The sequence below is a fragment of the Strix aluco genome, chromosome 1, assembly GCF_031877795.1.
Source record: "Strix aluco isolate bStrAlu1 chromosome 1, bStrAlu1.hap1, whole genome shotgun sequence".
Taxonomy (NCBI): domain Eukaryota; kingdom Metazoa; phylum Chordata; class Aves; order Strigiformes; family Strigidae; genus Strix; species Strix aluco.
In genome coordinates, this window is record NC_133931.1 from 108,729,977 (window position 1) to 108,749,244 (window position 19,268).

The following is a 19,268-nucleotide window of genomic DNA, read 5'->3' on the forward strand; positions in this document are numbered from 1 at the left end:
ATGAATGCCTGACAGCAGATAATGAATAGTGTACTTCCTTCACAATTCACAAATGCTCTAGGGTTTCTGAATTGTAAACTACCAGGCCAACTCACTGAACAAGTACATTGAAATAACATTCCCAAAAGCAGCAGGATTTCAGCTCTTTCTATGGGGTAGAGTTTAATTTCCCTAAATCAAAGCAGTACAGGTCAAGCAGGTGTCCTATTGCTGCTTGTTGGTTTTGTCTCAGGCCCAAGCAGTCTGCAAATACAACCCAACCGCTTAGCCACAAATTTGTCCTTAGGGAGCGAGCTGGGGGGGTTCCCCATGAGGTCAAAACCCTATTCTCCCAAAAAAGTACTATCACCCCATGACCCAGGCACTTCCACTTGTAGTTGGAGCTGCATGAATACCTGCAAATAATAAACTGCATGGTCACATGAATAGCAGCCAATGGAAGCCAAGTAATTCATTTATCAATATATTGGCCAACAGACTGTTTTAATTATTTAACTATTCTGGTAAAAGCTAATGCATAAAGAACTTAAAAGGTGCATGGATCTTGCACAGGGCCTTCAGCCAAGGGGAAATTTCACACAAACTGCCAGGCAGTTCAAAGTCTTCTCTGCATGCAGATGGAACAGAGTATGCTCCTGCTACATGGAGCTGCAAGATGACTAGCCAGTAGCAAAGCATTGCAAATGATGCTTGGACCAACACACTGTGATACCGTTTTTCTGTTTTATCACAGTCTCTAAACACCAATTTGGCTTGTACCCAGTCATATATATCCCCCCAAATGAACATAATGCAAGTATACAAGGAAAATGTTTAATTTACTGACCCAAGGAAAAGTGAAATGTAGAATAGCTGTCAAGTGAAGCTTGGAGAAAATCACCTGAGAACACCAAGATGCACATGTTGCAGCTGAACATTCGATAGACAATCACGTGCAGAACACTTTACCCATGACAGACAAGAAAAAAATTGTTTGGCTTGAGATATTTGTACTTCACAGGTTGATCTTTCAACCAAGCTGAAGAAGCAATTAATTGAATTAACATGGCATATCAATCTCTGGAGCACTCGGCACTTTGCAACTGTGTGAAGTCTGTTGCCGTGGCAGGCCTGCCTACACATCTTCAGTTAATAGCGCTACAATCTATTTGCTTCCATTTACAGCCATGTCTTTGCTAGCTGTAAATGACAGCAATGGTACTCATCGAGTTGGTGGCTTGGGACAGGCTTCAAGTTAGGAATGGCTTACGTGAGAATCTCAGTTCAGTGGTACCCTCCTGGGATGGCAGCTCCAAAAATAAACAGGCAGAGGCTTCCAACCGACCCACTGACACAGCATCAGCTACATTTTTACACTTGGCACCTTTTTAACAAACGATTGCACTGCAGTTGCATGAGGCAATAGTACACGCTCTGTGAATCCTTTGTGTCTGCTCACAGGGCTGAGCTTCTGCATCCCAGTGAGCCACTCAGTGCTTCTGTTTCTGATGGATGGGTGATAGGACCAGGAATTATGGACTTAGCCTGTCTTCCAGGAGCAGTACACAATTTATCACACTGTATTCCTTCCTGTGTCTTTACTGGGTTGATTTTCAAAATCTTGAAGTACAGTTTCAGTCTTGAACTAGAGAGGTAGCAGATTGGTAGTCCCAACCCTGCCTAGCAATTGCCTATGTAATCTCCATTGAATTACTTTTTCTATGCTTCGCTTTTCCGCATGAAACTATATTTCCTTTTAAACTTAAACCGTAAATCTTAAGGCTGTGGGTCACTTCCTACTTCTTACACAAAATCCAGCACAAGACTAATTTTGAGAATATTATTGAGTTATCCTGATCTCACCACCAAATATTTTTATTAACCTCAATTTCATCCTGGTTGTCCTACATAAGCACATCTTCCTGATGATGCTTAGACCCTTCTGTTATTTGTAGATATTTATCAGAGAACCTGTTTCCTGGCCCTTTTACTGGAATACAAATTCTACAGTGAAAAGTATAGGATATCACTCCAAACTATTTGCAAATGGCCCAGTGTCTCCTGCTTTGTGAGTCGCCAGGAACCAGTCAAGCAGCAGCACCTCCATAACTTTGCATATTCAGGAAAGCAAAGTTACATGGAGCTCCTGGTGTTCACTGGACTCCTTTTCATTACACAGGTGGCAGAAGAAACAATTGGAGGAGAGAGTAATGCTATTCCCAAGCACAGCCACAGAACTTCTTTAAATTATCTCTGCTTTTCTGAAATCTAAAGCTCTTTTCCCCAACAAATGCCACCAAGTTTCTTTGCAGCTCTCCAGCAACTGGGTGCTGAAAATCACCCTACATTTGAAATGTCCTGCTGGAAATTCTTCAGAGGAAAGCCACTAAGATTGAAATGCTGAGAGTTGTTAGGAGCTGTTCTTCAAGGATTTCCTATTTCCTACTCTTTCTGTGGTTCATTTTCCTTTCCTCTGCCTTACCACCTCTTCCATCTACCCTTCCCCCTCATAGCTTGTGTACAGAATTCATACATGTCTAGGGCTCCCTTTTATTACATCTGCAGATACTCTCTCCTCTTTTCCTTGCTCAAGTCTACCCACTTTAACTCCGATTTCTCTAGTTCCAGCCACACGGACCACCGCACCACATGAGAAATGCTCTTCCACATTACTGACACTCCCACATTCCACTAGCAGCTGCGTGAACAAATTTTCAATCAAACAAATGGTCAGAGTGGCAAGTAAGCATAGCTCCAAAGACTTCAAAGAGAGTTTGTGGTTTTCATGCTAGCATTTTTTGTGGTAGTCATTCACTGCTAGTTAGGTCTAGTATCAGCCTTAACCAATCAAGCTGCTTCACTTTCCAAAGCCAGCCCATAATTAAAAAAGGTCAATCGACTCTAAATGATGATGCAATGATGTGTTCTCAGGTGCTCTTCTAGGCATGAGGCCAAAAGCAAACTTACCATTTATGCAATTTGAAATGAATGGCATAAAATTAGGCACCGACTAGAATTTCTCATTGTAGTTCTTAATCGTTTTGACTTTATTTTTCCAACAGTCAGCAGGTTTTTCTTCTGCGAAATCCTTTTAAAAAAAATTAGATGGCTACTTACCATGACTATCAGTTGACTCGGACGACAGGACATTTCACTTACAAGACCTTTCATGTTCCTCACTCCTCCTTTTCTATTTCTCAATCAGACCAAATTCTACTGCATTTATTCATACTATTGCTTTATTTCATAGCTCACACTGATGATTTCAGTAGTGACTCCTAGAATAAATTACCACTTCAGTGTGCCAAGATGACCTGAAGTCCTTGCTGAGGGCTGTTTCAGGCCTTTGTCATGTCCTTCTTATCCCATCTCAGCATCCACAAAGTCAGGACTTTCTCACAGCTCATCAGCTTGTTCCCCCAGAATTGGTAGACAAATACCTTCCCATGTTTACTGTGCTTAATGGGAAAGAATAACTGCATCACTAACATGGCACGCATCTACCATCGCTCTTATTAACTTAGCAATCCCACCATGTATCTATCAGTAAGAATGGTATTTGCTATCCTGTTTCAAGGAGGCAAGTTTTACATGTGACAATGGTTGTATTGGTCAATGCCTCACTGAATCGGGTATTATGTTAAGGTTTCCCACATTTGGGGGATAAAATACCCGCTTCTAAGAATGGGTACTAGCGATTGAAATGAGAATTGAGAACATTTAGAAGCATTTTAAAATATGAACATCTAAGTGTTATCGGAACATTGTGTACCTATCCTATTTCCCTCCAGTGAAAGTCCAGACCAATCAGCACATCACTTTTAAGTGCTGTGAAGATACCCACCTGAGCTGATATGCAAGGTAGAGCTTAGTTATGGAGCCTCTTCTTGGAAATCGGTTGGGACATTTGGAAGTATAAACCGCAGAGCAAAATCAGTTGCTTACCAATCGTGTCTCAGAGAGAATACAAGAGCACAAAGTCAAATCCCCAAAAGATAGGGAATGCCAGAGTTAAGATGATCATGACCTAGTCCGGAAAGGACAAGCTGCTACACTTGATGCTATGTAGCCTCAGCGGAATGTGCAGTTAACTGGTTACCGCAGTGCCTTATAAAACCTACTCCCAGGCTTTCCACAGTTACTATTAATAGGAGTTATAAACAGCCACAGAACCATAACACGAGATTAGCTGTTATTATATCTGTTTCACAGATAAACTATCTGACAACCAGTAAAACTGAAATGGAAACCAAGCCCCTACAGCTGTATTGGTAGGAATGCTACAGCAGGATACTGGAGAACAGGGTGCTCACAATGGGTAACCAGGTAAGGGCAAAGCCAAGTTTTATCCTATTCCACTGCTGTGCCCAAGGGAAACAGAAGTACAATTGAAAGTGAAATCCTGCTACTGTTGTCATATCTCCACTGTGGTCCCTTGATGACACAGAATTCGCACCTCTCATCTCTGACCAACAGCAAAATGTTATAACGTGGTTGTGGTCTAAGGCTGCAGATAGACAAGCAATGACGCTACTTGAAGTTGCTGTTGCCAGCTGTCTGTTTCTGGCCCTGTGGTACTGCTTCTGCAGTTTAAAAGATCCACAGTAAACCCTAATCTGGTTTAGGCCTAATTATTTAGGCTAAAGAATTTAAAGAGTCACCTTGAGTCAGCTGGTTTTGACTAGGTGTAAGCTTTCTCACAAACGTCTCTGCTAGTTGAATACTGGTGGCAGCTCACCTCCCGCTCTAAGATGTGGATGAGCGCCTCAGGGCAATGGGAGACTTTGCCAGTCTTTTAAAAGGTTGGAACACAATTCAGTTGCTTGCTAAAAAAAAGCAGGCTCTCTTACAAAGTTGTATCATTTGCAATGAGGGAGGACTGGATATGTCACTTGTAGGTCACCAGTTGATGAGCTCTACAGAGCCTTCCACCTCTTGGTCACCAGTTGAATTCAGCCCAGCACCAGGCATTTTAATTATACGTTTTCTTCACACTGGGTTGAGTGCTTTTCAGGCATTGTTTCTCATGTGGGTGTCTAGCATCTGGCACAGTCAGGCCTCATCTTAGTTGGGTTCCTTAATCAAAGTTTCCAGATTAGCAGTCTATAGGAATTTGGGGTTGAACATAAATTGTTAAAGTTAGTAAAAAACCCATTCATCTTATCTACATCACTAATTTAACCCAAGTCAAGGATCTACATTTTCTGCTATCAAATTCACAGTAAAAAGTCAATAATTAAAAAAAACCCCAAGAACACAAACTTTGCAGTTATTTTCTCAAAACCCCCCACTTTTATTGGGGAGCAAGAAGGGAGACAATTTATGTTACAGTTTTTGAAAGCAGGTTTCATGAATCTTTCTCAGCTTGACAGTAATACCGATTCCTCCCAAACAACTCAGCCTGAAACAGACAACTCATAATGTTAAAGTTAGGTATGGTTACAGTTGACTGAAAAAGGAAATTGTTATGCAACTGCTACTTTATGAATTGCTGCCAGATCTGAAGATAATACTAAAAGCAGCCATTTTCTTCTGATTGATTTGGTATACTCTCTTATCCTTCTGTGGAACGACAATAGTAACCTCTAAATGATAGTATTGCTTGGAGTTTTTTCATTTCTTTTTGCACAGACAAAGAGAAATAAATGCATTGTATTCAAAAGCACAAAATCTTTGGAATTCACAACACTTGGTGAAACCAAAAGTGATCAAGTAAGTACTAGTTTAATAAATTCTGACATGCACTTAGATTCCAACAGGGAATATGCTATGTTTTACTTTGGTGAAAGCAGAGTCCCAGAACACTTAATGTTCTACTGTTTTCTCATCAAAATCTCTTATGCCATATCACTGCATTGAAATCACAGCTACATTTTAAGTAGATTGCGTTAACTTTATGAATACATCATAAAATAGGAACTCCATAACTTTGTATTGACACTGTTTTACTGTTGCAATTTACCATTGTAATGGCACTATTTAGGAAACAATGAATGAACTGCAATGAGATAATTAAGGAATAATCTCCATTACTTCGAAATATACAAAGCAATAAACAGCTGCCAAAACTGATTAATAGCTGAAGTGAAGTTAAGACATTTAATCAATCTAATAAACTATTTATTGCAAGAATATAACAGCTTACACTAACTATGAGACATTTATCTTATTGATACAAACTGCAGTATTTTCCTTTCTTTAGGATGTAATAACACAAGACCTTGATTGTTCTTCTATTAAAGTCAAGGATAAAACTCCCATTGTGGGCCCAGGGTCAAGCCTTCACTGAGCTGATATCAATGAAAATAAATGCTTCCTTTTAATGTAGAACAGTTCTGCTAAAAAACATTTTTCCCCCCTATTATAAAACATCCTATGGCATTGAAAGGGGGACACATTTTAGTGGCAAGGACAAATGTCAGGAGTCATGATGAAAATCTGGATCTCCTACTAGCTCGTACTGCAATTTCCTGCAAAGTATTGTTTTGTCTGTGCCTCCACCCCCCATCTGTAACATGGAGATGAACCCATTCACTTGTTCCACAGGATTATTTAGGATTTAGTTCATGTAGCATATAAAGAAACAGAAGATACCGTACATGCTTCAGTGTCTCTGAAGTAAAAGCAGGAAGGAAACAACATGGATTGCTCTTGGTTCTGTTACACCTGTCTCATAACCAGTACAGAAATGGGAGTGAGGGGGGTGGGAGAGGCTGAACAACACTGCTCAGAGGAATGGACCTGTTTCCTATGTTACAGCAATGCAGCCAGTACAGTTACAGCTGAGCTTCCTAAATTTGCACTCTGCTTCCCACTGCCCTGCAAGAGCATGGACTTTCTACAGCTCCTAGTGTGGTACTGGTATCCTGCTTTTCAGCTCTCCACTTTAGACTGGAGGGGCGAGGGAGACTGCATAACAGTAGCAAAGGGACAAGCACAGGGATAGATGGCCCCTCCTGGCATGTTCTCTCACCCTACTTCCACTTTATGTATTGCCATAAACAGCAGTTCCCCCTCTAAACTGAAGTTAGTACCAAATTCCTTAATAAGATGAATAAACAGCTAGCTGTTCAACTGGAGTTTTACAGTGTAAGTTGCAAAAACAATCTTACCAGCATTTAAAACACACATAACACATTGGCTCAAGGCGAACATCATATTTGTCAAGCCTTACAAAACATGCTTTTCATCAGACAAGATGTTTATATCTCCTCATACCTGCATAGAAAAGAGGCATTAGAGTACATGTTCTCCTACCACACGTTATAATTGCCCTTTCCATGCAATGAAGTGGAAGATGTTTTTAGTACTGGATGACTCTCAAACCTGCTCTGAAGCCACCCCTTTGTCTTAATGTTAGTAGGAAGCTACTTTGGTTTTATCCAAATATAAATATGGATACAGAAACTCATACCAAATAATAACAGACATATGAATTTATTGTTTCAGCAAAAGCTTCCATGCAAATTAACCCTCAGATAATTAAAAATGCCTCCAGTGCCTGGGCGGGTAAAAGATCAAGCACTTGCTGGATTACAACATAACTAATGCTGTGATAAAGCTTCATAATAGCTTGGGAGCAGGAGCTCTCAACATTTATAGGTAGCAGGACTAATTCAATCAGCCAGCATGTACTAGCTCCTATTCACCTGTGCCCAATCTAACCTGTAAGGGACTGTTTGCAACTGCAAGACTCTTGTTTTGAGAAGCCAAAGCTAAACAGCAGGTTGAAACCTGCACAATTGGATGCAACGCAAGCAGTGGCATTGCACTCATTCCCTGTGCAAGTGTTTGTCGTAAGAGCGGGACGGGCAAACCTAAAATACAAGTCCCAGAAACCTGCAATACTGGTATCTCCACATGTACTGCTGTTTAGGGAGTGTTAGTTTTGTGAGAGAAAACACAGCCAGATTTTAAACAACTTTTTCTATGCTGAACAAATGCAGCGATTTGAAGACTCACAGCAACATGTTTAATGTGTTGACTGTAGGAATACACTCACTGAGAGTGAAAAAAGGCCCCAGAGCTTTAAGCAATTTTCCCCAGAAACAAGATGTGGCACTACAACAGACTAGAAATTCCTCGAGGCTGGGCCTGTAGTCTACGGTAAAGCACTGCAACAAGAACAGCTGCTTGCTGTTACTGGAATTAAACACAACGGTCATTTCTGCAACCTAGCTTGGCAGTTGAAATACTGTGGTTTTGCTACTGTTAAGTAAAACTGTTCAGAGCTATATACACATTTTTATATATGTATTTTAAAAATACACACAGGGAGTGGCTTTCTCTTTTAAGGCAAAAAAAAGATTGTTGTAACCAATAATACTAAAATTTATATTGCCTGGGTCTATGCCAGCTACAGCAGGATTTTCCCCAATTAGTTAATGGAATTTAAAAGGAGATCTCTCCTTTTTGTAACAAGGTTGCAATAGCACTTGTATATACATTAGATTTTTTTTTTTCTAGGAGAGAAAGGAGGCTGTAATTCCTTATTTGCATTCAATACACCATCATGCTTTCTTAAAGGTTTTCTCTTGATTTTACACTCTGACAGCCCTATAAAAGAGCCATTATCCTGGGTGAGCTCGCCCACCTACCTTCCCCACCATCATGCCCATGACCCTAGCCAACAGCAAGCACTTGAGAAGGGCAGGAGGAGCAAGGCACACACACTGCGGTCTGTCTCCTGATGCACCAGCAAACAGCAGCACCGGGAATTCCTGGAGAGTCAGACATGCTTTTCAAGATGCTCTAGGAAAAAAATAAAAAGTATTTTCTCTGAAAGAATCTGCCAAGACTGCCCTTGGTACTTTCTAGTTACACACTCACCTCTGAAAAACACCTCATAGCCACTTGTAAAAATATTTCACTCCCCACATCTCCTCCTCAGACAATTTAGACCTGTTCCCGAAGGAAACCAGCTCCCACTCAGCCCAGCAAGGACACGGTACAAACTGGGGGGCTGAGATGAAACGGCGCACAAACCCCTTTCCCGCCTCCCGAAGGCCTCACAGCTCCCACGGCCCCTTCAAATGAGCGCTGGCCCCGCCCCGCAGCCCCGCCCCGCCCCCGGCGCCGCCCCCTCCTCGCGGCAGAGAGGAAAAAAAGCCTTTTGTACGCAACAACAATAGCCGCCCCCCGCGCCCCGCCCCGACGCCCCCAGCGCGCCGTCCCCGCAGGCGCCTCGCCACGCCCCCCGGTGTGGCCACGCCCCTCGCCGGGGACCCGCCCCCCGTGGCCCCGCCCTCTTGTTTACCGCGCAGCGGGGCCCGGGCGCTGCCCGCTCCCCGCCTCCATGTTGGAGCGTCCCGCGGCGCGGGGGCGGGGCGGGGCGGGGCGCGGGCCGCGCCGGGCGGGCTGACAGGCTGCGAGCGCGGCGGCGGCGGTGGCGGGCTGTGGCGCAGCGCGGGGAGCGCGGCCGGGGCGCGCGGCGCGGCTCGGCCCCTTTCCCCTCCCTTCCTCCCCTTGCACCGCGCTTCGCTCCGCGCCCGCGCACGGCGGCGGCCCGTGACCCGGGAAAGGGGGGAGGAGGAGGAGGAAGAAGAGGAGGAGGAGGAGGAGGAGGAGGAGGAGGGGGGAGGAGGAGGAGGAGGAGGAGGAGGAGGGGGAGGAGGGGGCGGCCCGGCGTCGCTCCGCTGAGCCCGCAGCGCTGCCCGCGGGAAGGGGGGTGGGGGGGAGGGAGGGCCGGGGCGGAGGTGTGAGGGGGGGCCGGGGCCGGGGAGGGGGGGGCGCGGGGATGAGATAAGCGCTGAGGAGGAGGGCGGCGGCGGCGGCGGCGCGGGGGGGTATGTAGGGAGCGGGGGGCTGTACCGGGGGACGCGCTCGGGGGAGGCCCCGCGGGGCGGCTCAGGTGGATGCGGGGGGCGGTGTGAGGCGGGGGCTGGCCGCGGGGGGAGGTGCGGCGCGGAGGGCCGGGGGCACTTCCCCCGCCTCGGGAGGCGGCGGCGGCTCCGGCGGGGGCTCGGGGGGAACGTTGCGGAGGGCTTCCCGGAAGGGTGAATTGGATTAATTACTAGGTTTTTTTAAGGGGGGGGTTGATTCACCTCCCCCCCCCCCCCCCCTCCCCTTCCCCCCCCCCCTCCCCCCCCCCCCCCCCCGGCCTCCGTGGAGAATTGGCGCCTGGAGGAGGCGGCGGTGGCAGCGCTACCGGAGGGGCCCCTGTGCGCCGTGCTCCCCCCTTCCCCCCCCTCCCCCCGCTTGGCTTCGCTCCTGGAGGAGTTGTGGTTTTTTGTTGGTTTTTTTCTTTCTTTTTTAAATACAAATCTGCATATTGATTTTTAAACAAACAAACAAATCCCCCCCGCACACAAGCCTGCCTCTGGGAGGGAAATAGCCAGGTAGAATCTCACTCTGTTTCCATGGACAACCCGTCCATTATCACCCAGGTGACTAACCCCAAAGAGGAGGAGATCCTGTCCTGCACTCAGGATAAAGGTGAGCTGCCTTCTCTCTTTCTTCATGTTTGTGTTTGGTTTTTTTTTTTCTGGAAATCACTGCTTAAAAATGCATGTAGTAACAACTTGCATTCTTCAGCGACCGTATAATCGTCTCTCTAGGCTGCTGGGAATAGAGGAGGGCTTGTTGGGTTTGGGTTTTTTTTTTGTGGGATGAAAATATTTGCATGAAGGTCTCTGAAACTGCTTGCTGGATACAGCTGAGAACTTGTTACAGCATTTAAATATTGACTTTAATCAGCAGTTATTTAAATAAAATACTCTTGCTTCTTGAGGGTCGATGAGGTAACTTTGTAAGGTGGTCACTTTGCAGTTAGTACCCTGCTTCAGGGAGGGGATGCCCGTGCTGTGTGTGTTGGAAGGTTTTGAAGTCTCTGCTGTAAAGTTTTCAAAATTTTTTCTCCAAATTTTTTGCAAGGAAAGGTTTCCTGATTACTCTCTGCTTTTCTGTATTTCTTCATGCCTGACATTTAAGAATCTGTAGCTTTCAGGTTTGTTGTTGGAGCATACTTGTGCGTCTCGGAAAGAAACATGGGCTACTTTTAAAAGCGGGCTCTATTATACTCTGGAGATAAGTAATTGTTGCTGTGCATAAGCCATCACACTTGTTACATTTTACTCCAAAATAAGACGAATCTAGCCTGGCCAGAGGAGCTGCTTCTCCTCAAAAGTCTAGGTGTTGACGATTGCCCTTAACCTCGTTTACTTTTGGAAGCTCAGAGGGATCTTGGGCTCTAAGTGGTTGTGTCCTTGCAGCTGGCGATGACAAAGGTACTGGTAAGTGGCAGGGTTCAAGTTCTGGGGGAGTTGTGTGTGATTCTTACAGATTTTGGAAGTTATTTGGATGTCGAGTTTATGCCTTGTACAGGCAGTGCCGATAGAAAGGGGAGAACGGACAGAAATTAAAAATGAAGTGTGTGGCGATGATGCCTAGTAGGTATGGTAACAGACCTCTGAGTGGTCTTCAGAAAATGGTAGATGGATGTATCTCCCCCTAAAATTGATGCCTTTAGTATCCAGAAAGCTTCCATTTTTGTGTGGCTCATCTTGTATCATTGGAGAAGTTGCTCCCTGTTACTTTCGAATGAGAGGCTATACGTGAAATCTCTGTCATCTCACTGGTGCTGACTGCAGAAGTGTGGAGGTAGAGTTAAAAAACAAGACATCACGTGGGGGGTGTTTGCACGAAAAATTATTTTGTTCAGTATAGGAGTGCTCACCTAACTCACTCCCATCACTTGTGAAGCGATACTTGCACCATGAGGCCTTGTTTGTCTCTGAAGTTTTCTGATGTTTTCTTATGTTTTGGTAATGTTGAGCATGGGGTATCTACAGTAAGTTGCTGTTGCTCTGCCTATGATGTCTCCTAAGACCTGGGTTGGAGTAGACTTACGTGATACCGTGCTCAGATGTTGTTGGGGTCTTAATGGCCTATATAATTGTACATACTGGAAGAGCTTCATTAATATTGTTAGGAGCTGGTTGAAATTTTAGTGTGTAAAAGCCAGTTGGGACAAGTAGAGGAAAATTCAACAGTTCAAAATAAGAGTAAGCATCCACATCAAATAATTGTCTTCAGACTCTTTGGTACAGTGAGCTACGCTGTGTAGCGAAAATATGCATATAACTTGCATAACTGTGCAGTAACTTGCATAATGTGCATTGTGTCCTTGCTATTGGTTTGTCTTTGGCAGAAAGTCGCGATGGTCTTAATTGCATAGCAGGGACTTTTCAGGCTGCGTGTTAGCGAGTGTGGACTGGGGAGAGTGAAAGGAGGGTAGTTGGAGTTTGAGACAAGAGGAAACTTCAGCATGATCTTAATACAGGACTTGGATTAATGTTTTTTCTGTATTTTTTTTAAAATGTGGTTAAAGTGCATGCTTTGGATCGACTATGTGCTCTGTGGTGAGACTCTCAAATCGCGCCAGAGCAACTTTTGCAGAAAGAGAATTGCAGGTCTGTCCGTCCTCGGCTCTGGGAGGAGAGTGCTGCTTGCTCCTACCTCTTCCACTACAGGTTTTCCCACTGCTTGAGGTACAGAGCTTGTGAAAACCCGTCGTGCAACCAACCTTCCTTGCGTGGTTGCATATCGCGTCACCCAATTTTCTGTTAGATTTCTTAACAGTTTTAGCAAAGCCTTTAGGTCCGGTGAGTTATGAGAGAGCCTGAAGCTGAGATGGTGAATACAGATAGGTTCTTAGTGGGAGGCTGGTGTTTCCAGTGAGTCTTCACTGCTAATTCCAGTTGAACTGAATGTATTGGTACAAAATGGCTAACAAATATGTTAAGGCATAATGAATTAACTCTTTATTTAAAGAGTACAAGAATCACCTGAGCCTATCTTCTGAAATTTTTAATACAGTGAATTACAACAGCACAGTACTGTGTGAGCGAAGGCTGTCCAGTTTAATGAAAACCTGCTTTTTCCTCCAAGTTTAGCATTTGTCTGCAGAAATATGTTCCAGGGTACTAAGTGGCATGTAGTGGCTCTGGGAGTCAGGGTTTTCTTAGGGTTTTGGGGACCTTCTGTTGGTGTTTCCCGTGGAAAAAAACCAATTTTTTCTTCTTGTTAAGCTGCAGCGAAGCAGTTTTACAGTAGCTGAGCAACTGCTAAATAATGCATGTGTATACCTTCAAGTGTTTGATTTTTTTCCAAGATTTTTTTGAAGCTTTTAATCAGCCATGAGTCCGTCGTGTAGCTTGATTTATTTTTTTAAAATGTATTTCTGTTTTAAAAGGAGCTTGATGTGCAGTCTGTGCTCATGCCCAATTTCTCTTCTGCAGGGGAGTGTGATTGGCAAGAAACAGAGCCATTCTCTGGTTGTGGGTCAGTTAGGTTTTTAGGTAAATAATGTGCTTTACGAATAAAAATACCCAGATGTTTTCTTGCTAATTCGGATATATTAAAAATCAGCTTTTGGGATAAGTGAAGCTGTGAAAACTTGTAACACAGGAGCTTATTAATACTAAGATGGAACTGTCCACATTTATTTTTAACAAATAGTAAAAAATTTTGAAGGTGGAAACAGATCTCGGTACATGAACCATTCCCTAATACGTTGCCACATGGTGGTGCACTGTATTTAGTTGTCTGTCAGAATGAAAGCTGAGCATGGAAAGTTGCTACAATCATATTTTATTATTATTGTAATGTTTGTTCTGAAATGCCTGTGGTGTTCATGCTCCTGGAGGATTTTAGTCCCTATTTGTCTCATTAAATTGGTTCTGGGAAGTAGAAGCTTATGTTCTCCCAGTTGGAAATGAAACATAGGTGGTTAAAAATATTTTGAGCACTAGATTAATGGAGAATTTAATTCCCTGTAAGTAACAAAAATAGTAGTTCTTCGCAGAAATATTTTATGTTGTGGTCATTTGGCGCTTCTGGAAATTGGAAGCATTAACAAGACTTGAAATTAAAAAGGAGACATAAGTATGTGAGAAGGGGTTGTATCAGTAATAAATGTGAGCAACTAAGAAAAAATGTAAATAACTACAAAGAAAAACTGAAAATCTGAATTTCTGTATAATCCATTCTACAAATAAAATCAACCTTATTTTATAAGGGAAGTATTAATTCTTATTTATTAGTTGAACAGTGACCTCTAATGTAAAATCTATACAGATAAATCTATAGAAAACAGTGCAATCCTGACAAGTCTTTGTACTGAGTGTAATGTAGAAAGTGTGGTCACAGATGGGTAATAGGCATTTAGTCCAAAGAAGTGAATCTCCCTTTTTTACCTATGTGCTTTTATTTGATCCTCATAAGTGATGCAAAGTTTCGGCTGTTTCCATGTGGCAGGTTAATTAGTAGTGTAATAATAGTCCAGTCCTCCTTCAGGTACCAAATCCTTCAGGCTGTGGTGTTGCATTTTCTCTCTTCAGATCCATCTTTCCTGACTTCTATAAAATTTGCCTGTCAGCTGAGCATCTATTTTCAGTTATTTAGAGTAACTGAATGTTTTAGTGTCCCTACAGAAGTGTATTTTCTTCTGCAGTAAGTTATTTGAAAAAGGTCCACAGTGGAACCTAGACCATTGTAATTTTTTTTTTTTTTTTTAGTGAACAGTGTAATTCCCTGAGGATGTTTTTGCAAACAGGCAGACTTTTTTTGCCTTCCTTTCTTTCAAATAATATTGGAAAAAACAGCAAGGAGACCAGTATTCATTATCATTTAAAGTAACAAGTTCTTAAGATCTCAAGTTAAAAGCCAAAATAAGTGTCTTTAAGTGTGTCTTCAGTAAAAAGCATTTTGAAAATATATAAAAACATTTAGAAAATTCTTTTTTGCCATTACATCATCAGGATTCAGAGTACTCAAACCTTTGAAGATATGTTAATGTTCCTGAGACATTGTCTCAACAAATTTTTATAATGTTAACTTAAGAATTTTAACTTTGAAGTAGCATTTAAAAAAAATGGATGTGGAAACCACTCCAGTACTACATTGGAATGTGAGTTGCTTGCAGAGGGTAAAATTTTAAATCATTAACTAATGACATAGTTGTTATATGAAACCAGAGAACTGTACAGTAGGTTTTATGTTCCAGGGAGACTGTAGTAACCTGTAGTAACCCAAGATTTGATTTAGGGTAGCAGTTAACAAGCTGAAGTGTACTGGCAGTAATGTGAATGATAATTTGCATGAATATCTAATATTCAGTCCGTGTCTGTAAGCTACAGCATTATCATTTCTTCATAGCGCATGTCATCTCAAATTCATATTTGTTTCAATGCAGTGATTTAACTGAAGTGTTCAGAAGTTTAACATGCCTTTAAAAAAATAAAGTTGACCTACATTTTGTAAATTCAGTATTCAGAAATGCAAATAGCATTTTCTGAGATAATCGGTAAAATGCAGTGTGATCGATGCTTCATCTTTCAGAATTTAATCTGAACATTACAAATAAGCCTCAGGATAATGGAGTTTCTTTAAAGGGATACAAAACTAAAACGCTGAGAAAGTGAAAGCTAAGAGAAATGAAACAGTTATTTGGTCAGTGTTGGTGACAGACATTGCTCCTGTTTGCGTGGTAGATAGATTTAACTGTGGGAAGCTTATTTTTCTGTTATGAAACACTTAATTTATGAGTTTTACTATCTTGTAAAAGTCATCATTCAAATATGAAAATGGTTGCAAATTAGTTCTAGCCTGCAATTTTTATATGTTGAATCTTAAATATTCACTCTGGAAGCAAGTGCACCTTCGTTTTTTGCTAAATTTTGGGTTGGAAGAGTTGTTGGCAATGGCCACCGTGGTTGGTGCTCAGTATAACATTTTCCATTAAAAACCCAGTTTTGGGCAATCTTGGGTATGGAAATGTTAACTTGGGGAATGAATTTGTCCATTACTCAACCCTACTCAACGGAGTATTTCAGATGCATTGCTTTGAATCATATTTTAAGTGTTTCTATCCACAAGATTTAACATTTTCCTTTTTCTAAGAAATAGGAAAAGCAGATAGGTCTAACTCTCTACGTTCTTCCTTAGGTTTTTACCCACTGTGCAGATCAGTAGGGGAAGATGTGGCTTATCCCTCCTTCTCCTCCCTGCCTGGGGGATATATCTTGCTGGGAGGAGAGAAGCTAGGCATGTGGATCTATGTAGGACAGGGAAGGAGCTGCCAAAGTGCTCCAGCCTATTTGAGGGACAGAGCAGAGGGTATGAAGTCCTGGCTCTTGAGGGCTGCTGAGCCCATACGGGGACTGATGGTGGGACAGGGAATAGGTTCAGTGTCTGCAACGGGCTCCCTGACCCCATCCATCCTCGTACCACTCCTGGGCAGTGCTACTCTAGCGATGAAGTTGGTGGGTCTCTGTCTGCCCACTTGGGTGGTTGTGTGTGTTCCCTTATCCCAGTTCATAAGTATATCCAGAAAGGGGCAGGAATTTTCCGAGCTGAAATAAGAGAACAGCTGATAGAGCTAATGAGCAAGCCTATTTAGAAGTTTAAAGACCACATCTGGATTGGTAGTAGGGATTCCTCTCAGCGATGGAGACCTGGCTGGAAAATCTCAAAAAAACCACTCAGCAGCATCTCTGAAGTCTCCATGTGTCTATTTTATTGAATGATATTGATATAAGCTGTATTTTCAGTGCTCATCTTCCTGACCAGGAGGCTCAAATAGGATGACATGGTATCAGGGGGTTTAAACGCTTTGCTGAACTTCCAGAGCTTTTCTGTAAGGGGCTGCGGGCAGGCACAGAGGAAAGATGCCTTTTGTGCTGTAATGTAGCCAGAGACGTTTTTAAGAGTTTCACATTGGAAATGTCAATCTTCTATAAATTCTACTTTTGCTGGAGTTTGATGGAGTCTTGCTTTATTTTTACCTGGAGAGGTTAAGACATAAAATGGACATAGATGTGACAAATACGGAAGGTGTAACATCTAAATAGATCAGAGTAAAAATATGTTCCACGTGGTCTACTGTGGTATAATTTTGGCCTTTTTTGTATTTCTAGAATGTTTGCTATAGGACAAAAAAAAAATAAATCAAAGTGAGTCTTACACAGTCCAGTCCTTTCAGTACCAGCTACTACTGTGTAACACAGATATTAGCGGTAGAAATACCAGCTTTAGACAAATGAGCAGCGAAAGTTCTGTGTGTGGTGTTGGGCCTACATAAAGTTTTTAGGCTTTATTCAGTACGTTATCAAAATGATCGCTTGCATAAAAGTGCCATGTCTTGTTTTCTTTGTACAAGATAATAAAATATGATTTGTAAAAAGAAAACACCATTATTAGAAGTGATGGACTGTACTAAAAACTAGAATTCTATTATCTAGAAAATTTATTGTGAGTTAAATATGAATAAAAACATGGTAGAGTTGGATTCTAAGTATGTCAGTGGTTTTTAATAAGATTTTTTCCTTATTTCTTTTTGCAAGGAAGAACTATTGCTGTCTTCTGAATGTTTCTTAGTATATTTAAAGACTGACAGGGGCAAATAAGATACTGCAGGACATATTTTGACCAGAAGAGCAACCCCAAATGAAGGATGCCTGATCTGTCAAAACCTACTGTGTATGTAACTTTTTAAAATGCTTATAAAAATTCAGGTCAGTTTTGTAGGAAACAAGTATTTCATGAAGGACAACCTGAAGTTACAGTTTGTATATTGATGGTTTTGTTTAAAGTCGAGTCATCTCTGGTGACTAACTGGTCAGCCAGTTCTGTCAGTTATTTTCTGCTACTGTTTCAGGACCTCCTTATTTTCTTGGTAGAAAATGATGTATTGATTTTTATTCACCACTGTGCTCTCCCCCACCCCCGCAGCTCTCTTGCTTCCTGAGTTGTCCTCCAGGATTCCCAGCAGAATTAGCAGTAAAACTAATCTTGCTGTTTCCTTGTCTGCTGTAATCAGCAGTAAAATTTTAAACTTCTTGTTTATTTGATGATTTGCAAAGCTTGGTCATCAACTTGGTGTATAGCATTCCTCTCCTGGCCTCTGGGAGGAAGAGGGAGACATGTATCTCCAGCGCTTGGGGGTGAACACCTAGCCTCAGAGAACATTTTGGGTAGATGGATCAGTTTCCATCTTCATAGCTGTCAGAAAAAAATTCTGCCACAATGGATGCTATTACAGTGGACACATACAGAAGAATCCAGGCATGTTTCTTTGAAGTAATGTTAGTAAAAGAATTTTTTTAAAGGTATGAATTTTGTAGAAAGTTGTTCTGAGCATGCAGTTAACAGTTTGCATGCAATGCTTCCTTATTTTTGTCCACAAAAGCTGTTTTGTATATAAATGCTTGAATATTTACATACTTGCATTGGTTGCCCATGAATGCATGTACATGTGGTTACCAGAAAGCTTTGGTAAAGTTCAAAATGGTGGGTGTAGGTTTTGAAGTTGTTTTGCAGTCTAAGGTTTGCTTGAACTGTGAAGTTGGCAATTTTTCCTGTGATGGTTCAGCTAGAAGTGTTCTGCAAAGAAGTGGTCAATGGTGACACGTTCCTAGAACTTACATTTGCTTCAGCCAAGCACATTGAAAGATCTGATACTTACTACCTGGAGAGAAAGGAACTTTTAAGATTATAAAGGATCTCAATAAACCTTCACAAAAGCCTTACAAATTAAAAAAAAAAAAAAAAAAGGCTCATGGGACTTCTTGTAAACTAAAACTAAAATTGGTTAAAGATACACATTAACAATTTGATGAATGCAGTGTAAAGCAAAGCATTTCAGGAAAAACAGTGTAAGCAAGTATTTTACAGGGATTTTTGGAGTGAAGCTTTGTCCTTTGTTTTGTTTTGTTTTTTTTTTTTTAATTCTGTGCCTTGCTGTATTTTGCTTTCTTGCCTTTTTTTCTTATCATAAGTTTCTGGATTGCAACATCTGCCTCTTTGTGCTCTGATGATGCTGAAGTTTAAGGGACTCAGAGGCCCTTGGCACTAGTGGCAGTGTCCAGGAATAATTCTGGTATGAGAAGCTATAGTAGATGTTTGTGGAGTGAGATGGTGCAGTGATGAGGAACCCGGGACCATACTGCATGGATGGATTGGTGCCTGTTAAGTTGGCCAAAATGACAGAGGAGCTATCTTATAAGGAGAGATGTTCTCACTGTTTCTTAACTCCCTATTAAAGTCTGGGAAGATAAAGGTCTTCATCTTATGTGTGATGCAGGATCGCCACCGCTGTATAGCAGTTTTGGTTCTTAAAACCAAGATGTTTATGTCTTTGTAACAGTTGGTTAAAAAACTTGAGTGAATGTTTTGCTGCATTTAAGGGGGGGAGGTGCATGAAAAATAACCAGTAAAATAGAGTAAGTATGCCAGGGCTCTCTCCACAATACAGCATGGCTTCAGAATTAAAGACACAATAGACCTAGACC

At 42.1% G+C, this 19,268-nt stretch overlaps 1 protein-coding gene across 3 annotated transcripts in view; it reads left to right on the forward strand.

Annotated features, from left to right (window-relative positions):
• Positions 1 to 10,055: 10,055 nt before the first annotated feature.
• Positions 10,056 to 19,268, forward strand: part of CTDSPL (CTD small phosphatase like) — an 85,509-nt gene continuing 76,296 nt past the window's right edge. For 2 of the 3 annotated variants that reach the window (XM_074830686.1, XM_074830705.1), the window contains exon 1: positions 10,056 to 10,413. In XM_074830686.1, the coding sequence (XP_074686787.1) occupies positions 10,338 to 10,413 (76 nt within the window). In that variant the 5' untranslated portion in view covers positions 10,056 to 10,337. The remainder of the gene's footprint in view (positions 10,414 to 19,268) is intronic. The other variant, XM_074830694.1, reaches the window with a different exon arrangement.